The sequence below is a fragment of the Glandiceps talaboti genome, chromosome 19, assembly GCF_964340395.1.
Source record: "Glandiceps talaboti chromosome 19, keGlaTala1.1, whole genome shotgun sequence".
In the NCBI taxonomy this organism is placed as follows: Eukaryota; Metazoa; Hemichordata; class Enteropneusta; family Spengelidae; genus Glandiceps; species Glandiceps talaboti.
The window spans coordinates 19,514,507-19,523,625 of record NC_135567.1 but is presented as its reverse complement, the minus strand read 5'-3'; the positions used below and the strand labels follow the sequence as shown (position 1 = coordinate 19,523,625).

The 9,119-nt window shown below is 36.0% G+C and overlaps 1 protein-coding gene across 1 annotated transcript; it reads right to left on the bottom strand.

The window, feature by feature from the left end:
* Positions 1-447: 447 nt before the first annotated feature.
* Positions 448-8,791, bottom strand: LOC144450185 (uncharacterized). The gene is made up of 6 exons (XM_078140765.1): positions 8,326-8,791; positions 7,309-7,355; positions 5,295-6,413; positions 4,376-4,541; positions 3,095-3,156; positions 448-1,109 (listed from the first exon to the last, which is right to left on the bottom strand). Exons 1-6 carry the CDS (start codon positions 8,469-8,471, stop codon positions 463-465), a joined length of 2,187 nt encoding a protein of 728 aa, XP_077996891.1. The 5' UTR covers positions 8,472-8,791; the 3' UTR covers positions 448-462.
* Positions 8,792-9,119: the final 328 nt, after the last annotated feature.

Here is a 9,119-nt window from a genome sequence, read left to right as displayed (position 1 = left end):
GTGGTTATCAATTGTTCTACAGTGGTATGATACACCATACCCTTGCTATATCCCATAATTACAGTGGTTGTCAATTGTTCTACAGTGGTATGATGCACTATACCCTTGCTATATCCCATAATTACAGTGGTTGTCAATTGTTCTACAGTGGTATGATGCACCATACCCTTGCTATATCCCATAATTACAGTGGTTGTCAATTGTTCTACAGTGGTATGATGTCCCATAACCTTGCTATATCCCATAATTACAGTGGTTGTCAATTGTTCTACAGTGGTATGATGCACTATACCCTTGCTATATCCCATAATTACAGTGATTATCAATTGTTCTACAGTGGTATGATGCACCATACCCTTGCTATATCCCATAATTACAGTGATTGTCAATGGCAATGGGTCTTCAGGGTTATGATGCCCTATACCCTTGCTATTACTTGCTATCCCATAATTCCCTTTTCAGCTAAGTTGAGATCATAGTATAATCTGATGTTGATGGGGGACCAACACGTTTTGGAGTAAAGTCCAGTCTATTGTATTCATCATCATCATCATTACCATGGCAACCATCATTTAGATTTAATGTATTGTAATCACTTTCCTCATTCCGTGGCTGTCTGTATGTCTTCCCAGTTCTATCAACTACATTGTAGGCTGATTTACTATCTGCCCCTCCTAAAACACCACCTTGCTCCCCCTCATCTCTAATGGAATGGTCTACATGAGAACTATGCTGTGGTGCTGTATCCTCATTGTCAGTGTGTGGTCGATGTTCGAGTATATCAGGTTTGTCATTTGGGTCCTCCAGTACAGCATAGTCAACATTTTGTCCCGTTGCATGATGGGAAGGGTTGTTGGGCTTCTTTCTGGGTTCCCTTGGTGTGCTGCATTCTCTACCTTGTGTGCTGCGTTCTCTACCTTGTGTGCTGCATTTTCCATCTGGTGTGATGTGTTCAGAGTTTGGTAAAACTGTGCACTCATCAATATCTTGATAATTGTGTCTGTTCCTGGCATCAGGTCTGTCAATCCTCACATCAGGAACCGGTAAGTTAAGTGGTCGAGATGTCTCTTCTGGATCCCCTAAGTCACTGTAAAAATCACCTTTACCTGCTAAAGGAAAATATTTAAAGCAAAAAGTGAGAAACTCTTGAATTGTGACATGCAGATTTAGAAAATAAATTACAATAAATATATGCAATAAATACACATCTGTCAACCCCATCTGACTTATAAGTCTCACTAAATGACAGAGCACTTGCCATTTGCGGACCAAAGCTATGGAACTCAATTCCTGGAGAACTAAAGCTGATCACTGATGTTGAACGTTTTAAAGGTGAACTTAAAACACATCTGTTTAAACACTATTATAAGCTGTATTAATTTATTACCATGTGTCTTTTACTAGTCATCATTTTAGCCTTTTTATAATTATTGTAACCACTTTGTTGTTTTTAGCTCTATTTGTCTGATTATTATACCATGTTTTTAAAGCTATTTTATGTACATCGCTTTTGAGTATTAATAAATAGAAAAGGCGCTTTAGAAAATAAATGAACTTTAAACTTTATGTCACCTTTTTCCAAAACAAATAAATAAAAAAAACAGAACATCTATAAACTTACACACCATATGTAAACATAGAAGAAAAATACAAATGATTTTATTTTATTTGGCAAAAATATATTCAGAAAACCATAAACTAAAACAGATATGAAATACGACAACTACCGACATTCACATGAAGGACAAAACAGTTACATCACTGAATACCTTTGCCGAGGATGAGACCAAAAAGTTTTATCAACTTATTTCCATTGTGGTCCTCACACTTAAATTATCTCACAATGGATTTAAAAAATGATGAAATACAAAACAAAAGACAAAATATACTAAAAAGTCAAAAACTAACATGACCACATATGGATGAAAATCATATAACACATTTACGCCGATATTTATTTCGACAAAAAATTTCTCTTTCTCTCTCAAAAGCATTATACATATATTATAGCCATGTAATGAATTCTTTGTTAAAGAAAACTTATAGAGATTGTACATTAAAAGTTAAAACTTTTGCAGTTAAAATAACGTTTGCCTTTACAGAATGTGGGGGTGTCATGACTAAAATTTGCTCCTGACTGTAATTTACAATAATTTACATATGTAAATTATTAGGATGATACATTGTATCAAATTAAAGAATTTAAATATGTAAATCATTAGGATGATGATACATTGTATCAAATTAAATAATTTAAATATGTAAATTATTAGGATGATGATACATTGTATCAAATCAAATATATAAATATGTAAATTATTAGGTTGAAGATACACTGTATCAAATTAATATAATTTATAACATTAATCATGCAAGAATAAATGTTCATGGACTCTGGGTTCATACTTAGTGATGACTCACACTGTCACAGAGTCGAAATATTTCTTGGAAACAAATCCCAAATTTTCAGTGACATTTTATCAGTGACATAAGGGGTATACTACAATGGACTATTTGGGATATTTCATTACTAAACAGAAATTATACATCCTAAAATTTCAACGATTTTCCAAACAAATTTTCAGATTCATTTGTAACCTTAAAGGGAACACCACTCCAGGAATTAACAGCATTTTTATCAACTTTGGGTTCTGGAGAGTCATTTCATGATTTTACATCACCTACATTACATGACGTGATTTCAGAGAAACATCAAGTTGATCTTGTGCCTTTATAGGGTATCTTTACTGTGGACCAATGCATCATGGGAGTCAGCAGAAATAATATATTCATAGTTACACAATGAATATTCATGAGAGAAACTGTTACATTAAATTGAACATGTCCTCCATTCATTGACAAATCATAGCATAAACATTTCTGCACTGACTCCCAGGATGCAATGTGGTCCACAGCAAAGATCCTCAAATGGGGAATGACCTCAACTTGATGTTTCTCTGAAATTGCATGCATGTAATGTGTGTGATATGACTCTCCAGAACCAAAAGTTTGTGAAAATGTCTATATTTCCTGGAGTAGCATTCCCCTTTGAAGATAGAGTCTGCTATAGTTTCAATGATGGCACACTACTGACCTGTCATTTCCATGGTAACAGTTCTCTGGGTAGCTGTTTGTATGTCATCATAGTCTGCATTTCTAGACAAAATAGAATAATTAAATGGTGATATTGTACATCACTTAGGTATGTGTACCATTGCTGTAACAGCACTGCTGAGCATTGATTTCACAACCTATAGTAATCGCAGTCATGTAACTGGTCTGTTCCTACATCACTGTTACAACAATGCAATAGTTTGTAACAGCACTGCTGAGCACTGCTTTGTGAACCTGTAATCACAGCCATGTAACAGCTCTGCTCCCACAAACCACAGACAAGGAAATACCAACAGCCATGTAACTACTCAGTTATGCAACAGTGTTGTACACATAATGCTGCAAACAAACCAAATCTCTGTGATGTAGTGGTTAAAAGTGAAGTTATGGGTTGAAATCCCACTGCAGGGAGACAGGGAATTTTCTTTCACCGACCCAAACCAAGGGTGAGTGTGCTACAGACTCCATGTGTATGCTGCTGTATCCCTCAGTCATGTCTCACTCACAAGATGAGTGCAAATTTGGGGGTGAACTCCTGGAGTAATGACCTGATACTCAGGGCAAACTCACACAGAGCTCACAGATATTGTTGGCCAAGAGTGACTCTGGTATAGACTATGGACTGACTGGGAAAGCCTTTACAGTTCCCAAGCGATGTGAGGTCTTAGTTTACAAGTTTAAACTATTGCTGCAACATATGTTGGTATGAGCAAGCTGTTGAGTGGACATAGGTACTGACTGTAGACAGTAGTGAACACATATTGCCTGGTCATGAGGGCTATAGCACCCGTTTATTACACCCGAGGGACTGTGAGTTACCAGAATCACATGTTATTTCCCTCGGCCCCCAGTCACGAGGGGGTAATGAACGGATGCTATAGCCCGAATATAGGCCAGGCAATATGTGTTTTATAATATACCTCATGCTGTGAATTCGCGGTGGCAGACAACATCATCAGAAGCTGCCATTTTGACCTGCTGTGAACTCACGGTGGTCACATGACCATGTAATAGTTGATGGAACTATTCCCCTATGGAAATAGTCATTCTATTTTCTTATCACGTGACTGATTCTAGCAAGTCATGGCACAGCATTATCACTAGGTATATTATAATAGTATATAGATATAAGTACTGACTGTAGACAGTAGTACTATATAGAATCTTAGTACTGACTGTAGACAGTACTACTATATAGACATTGGTACTGACTGTAGACAGTAGTACTATATAGAATCTTAGTACTTTTCTATAAATATACCTTTTGTGGTTGTTCTTCCTTCTCTGACATATTATCAGAGTTACCACTATGATAGCGATGATAACTATGGTAACAATAACTATGGCAACAATGATTGGTAGTAGACTCTGCTCTTCATCATCTTCATCATCATCACCTACAATGGTGTCTTGGTTTCCACCATAACCTAAACAAAGTATATTGATAATCTCCATATCAGTGTGCCCTAGGCTAAGCCAATTTGACGTGCCACTGACGCACACAATTTCTAGTGATGCACCAAACTTTTGTGTTCCCCTATCTCATACTATGTGATCAGTTTGCCCTCTAAGCCAATTTGATGCACCACTGACACACACAATGTCTAGCGACACACCAATATTTGGTGTTCCCCTATCTCTTACTATGTGGTGACTCACAAGAAATCCCAGTTTTTCTCATTTTAACTCCCAACAAAAAAATTGGCTATCACTAGAGGGCGCACTGTCAGTGATTGAACAATGTCAACCCCACAGGTATGTAACTTAGCAAAAATTATTGTTTAATAAAGAAATTTGGAAACTTTCATCAAAGACATGGTTCACACTTTCCTTCTGTCATTCAGACTACTGAAGTAAGATATGAAGTTTATATTTTAAAAAAATAATATGAATTTAAAGTTTCAACAACATGTACAAAAACTTATTTTTTCACTTGTGTTTTTTTTAAAAGGACCATCTGACCCATCATTTTCAAATTGTTATAATCAGAAACATAGAATTAAATATAGGTGGCCAAATATTAATTCAGTTATTAATTCTCTCATCAGATGGCAAGACAAATGTAATTTAGGGTTGTAATGGTCAAGATATTTGGTCGTTTGAAAGGAAGAGGCAAATTGTATAATTGATACAGACACTGAGATTTTATAAAGTGGACATGACTATTATCTATTACTTACCTTTACCGGTACTGATAACACCTGCACTGGTAGTTGTAATACTTAGAGTCACTTGAACCACCATTTCACAGTACACACCAGTCCATCCAGGTTCACATACACAACCTGTTTCATGATGACACGTTCCATGTCCAGAACACTGATTGCACTGCATCTGACAGTTGCGTTCATAGTAGCCAGCCAAACATTGAATGTCACATTTGTCACCATGGTAACCAGTAGGACATGGTGTACAATCTCCAGTAATGTGATGGCACTCATCCTTGACACAGTTGTCTTTACATGACAGTTTACAATCATATCCATATTTTCCAACTTCACATGGCATTCTGCATTCATCTCCTTTATATCCAGCATTACATTGATTACAGTCACCAGTTTTAAAGTCACAAATTTCAAATTCATTACATTGGCACTCATATTGACAGTCTTCTCCATAATGATCAACATCACATCTCTCTTGACATCTACTCCCTTTCCATCCTGCAGTACAATCACAACTACCATGGCTGCAAACATCATGATAACAATGTAAGCACCTAGAATCACAAAAGTATGATGTTTCATCATATGGTACAGTTTCATCACAATCCGTACAGTCATATCCAGTCCATCCTTTATGACATATGCATGATCCAGTTGTTCTATTACATTTTATGTCTTTGTCTGTACCATACAGATTATAACATGTACTACATTGTAATTCACACTCATCTCCATATTTTCCATACGGACATTGACAATTGCCTTTGTCACATTCCTCATAATTCTCACATGATGGAATGCATTCAGATTCACAGTCATCTCCCCAATAGTTGTGTATACACTGACATGAACCATCACTAATGTCACAATATTCATTTTCTCCACATTGGCATTTGCTTTCACAGTGTACCAAATAATATCTTGTATTCTCATAATTACACACTCCATGGTTGTAATATGGACTTGGATACTGACAACTGTTTACTGTACAGTCATAACCACATGTTTCCCCAAAGTATTCAGAACCGGTACAATCACATGTACCATCAACTGGGTCACATACATTAACATGTCCGTTACATTGTGTGTTGCAGTTACTGACACATCCATGTCCAAATGTTCCAGAAGGACATTCTGAAAAGTAGTGGAAATAACAATCATTCAGAACAACTTGTCAACAAACTGATAATGTTAATATTTAAGGATAGTGTAATCCAACAAACAGAATGACATCATTTTAATAAGCCATATGTAAATATGTGCCAAACAGACATTTCACTTGAGGAGAAGAAAAGCTGGCAACAACCTGTACTCAAATGTGGGACCCTCCATGATCCAATTACTAGATGGATTCATACCTACTGATCCAACCACAACATATAGCACAACTTAGGTGAAAATGTTTTATTTTGTTGAATTACGACCTGTACTTAGTAAGAGCTCCTAAATTAACATCACTACATCATAACATGTAAAATAAGAGTGAATGGTTCTGCACATGCTGTGATGATAATTTGAACTGTGTTTGCTGTTTCAGCCCTCCCTGCATCCACACCATTTCTTGTTTAGATTAGCTTATAACATGTTCTTCAAAATGTTTTGAGATCAATTTCTCTGTTTTTCAACTCTTTTACGCATTTACTTTGTTGACAAAGCTTTTTGTAATAGGCAGTTAAGTATAACAAGTTTATACCAGCAGGTTTGTCTGTGTTCCAACCTTGCATTACAGTTCTTAAAGTTTTAGTAATAGATATAGTGATTGTGTTTGTGAGCAGTGTTCACTGTTTTCCAAACATATACTGGCCAATCCTAACACAGTCATAGTAATGGATAGTTTCTCAGTCACAAGCCGGAAAATACTTGTGACCTAAGGGTTGTCACTACAGGTCGCTAAAAGGCCCCTGGCCTTAGGTCATGAGTATTTTCCTTGGCTGAACGAAGAAAAATATTGAGGAATAACAACAAGTATTTATCATTAATCAGTCATCTACATATGTAACTTGTAAGTAAACAAAATTCGAAAACTTACGGATACATTCTCTAGCTGACAAGAAGAAACCATCACAGCAACGATATCTGTAATAAATGAGAACCAAAGTTTACTATAAATTACTCAAGTCAATAATCACTGTTATAGTTGTTATTGGGAAAAAAGTTCTTTTTTGTACCTCCACCCCACCCATTACTAAAAGCAAAACAAAAAATATGTATTGCCCTAATCACACCAACTAACAACCCTAAACCTAAATTGTTACTTTCCTTTATTTTCCGATAAAAATCAGGGTAAAATATTGTATGTGACATGTTGGTATTGTGTTTTTTTTTCTGTTTCTGTTTTTCCTCTGTCTGCCTGGTCGGTTTTGAGGAAATTCAAGAACACAGTCACTTGTGAGCTAATATTCTATTCCAGGATGGTAATATTCTAGTCTAGGATGGTAATATTCTAGTCTAGGATGGTGATATTCTAGTCTAGGATGGTAATATTCTAGTCTAGGATGGTAATATTCTAGTCTAGGATGGTGATATTCTAGTCTAGGATGGTGATATTCTAGTCTAGGATGGTAATATTCTAGTCTAGGATGGTGATATTCTAGTCTAGGATGGTGATATTCTAGTCTAGGATGGTGATATTTTAGTCTAGGGTGATTATAATACAAAATAATGATGTTATTAGGTATATACGATATTCAAATAATACCGTTGCCGGTGATACCAACGGTAATATCGTATATACCTAATAACATCATTATTTTGTATTATAATCACCCTAGACTAAAATATTATCATCCTTGACTAGAATATTACCATCCTGGAATAGAATATTAGCTCACAAGTGACTGTGTTCAAGGACGGCAAACCTCAGACAACTAAAAGTTGTCTGTTGCAGTGTTGGTAATTCAACAAATTGACGGAGTCTTACAAATAAAAACGTAAATAAAACGTACATAACTTAGAATATACATATGTATGGAACTTAAAACTTGATGTACAAAAGGAACTCTTATTTTTTATTGTAGTTTTTGTATATACTGTATAGTATACTTACATTGTTTTACCACTGGTTCTCTCAATAAACCATTCACAGGCATGTTCCACTGTGCTTTCAACAGGTCCTACCGCATATTCATCGCCGTGAATGCAACGTAACATCACAGCCAAGATAAACAACCCGAACACTACACCGACTTTCATGTTCCTAAATGAGATGTCAATCCAGTGCAAAATATCTGAACAGTATTTAGTTGCATATACTTCCTGTAACACTTACAGACAAAAACAACACGGAGATTTTACGGCGAAGTCCGGGTATGGGTGTGAACAGTGAAGTTGAGTTCAAGACGAACTCGCTCGCGACATAACACGGTGTTGGTTTCACAACGTTTCTTCGCCAATAGCGACCGAATAGTTGAGTCGATCTTCCTGTGTATCTTAGTAGTGTAGAAATCGAATGACTGTTGAATATTCTCTTACCGATCAAATTTTACAACCCGTCAATTTGTCATGCTCAGAGAATTTTGTGAAAGTTTGGGTTTCACTTCATACTTCCTTATTCTCGTTGGCTTGTCCCATGAGGGCGCACATATGACGTCACGAAAAGTCATGAAGGTCAGATAAGGCCACATTGACGAGACTCGACTCGACTGCACGCCAATCGTGTCAACCATACTTTTATATATTTCGGACTATCATTAATAATCAATCAATCAATCTTTATTGCGTAACATCATGCTTTAGCGAGCATGGTAAAGCATACAAAAATAAGTATAATATGCAATAATAATGATAATAATAATAATAATAATAATATTTATTTCTTATAGAGCGCATTACATTAAAACA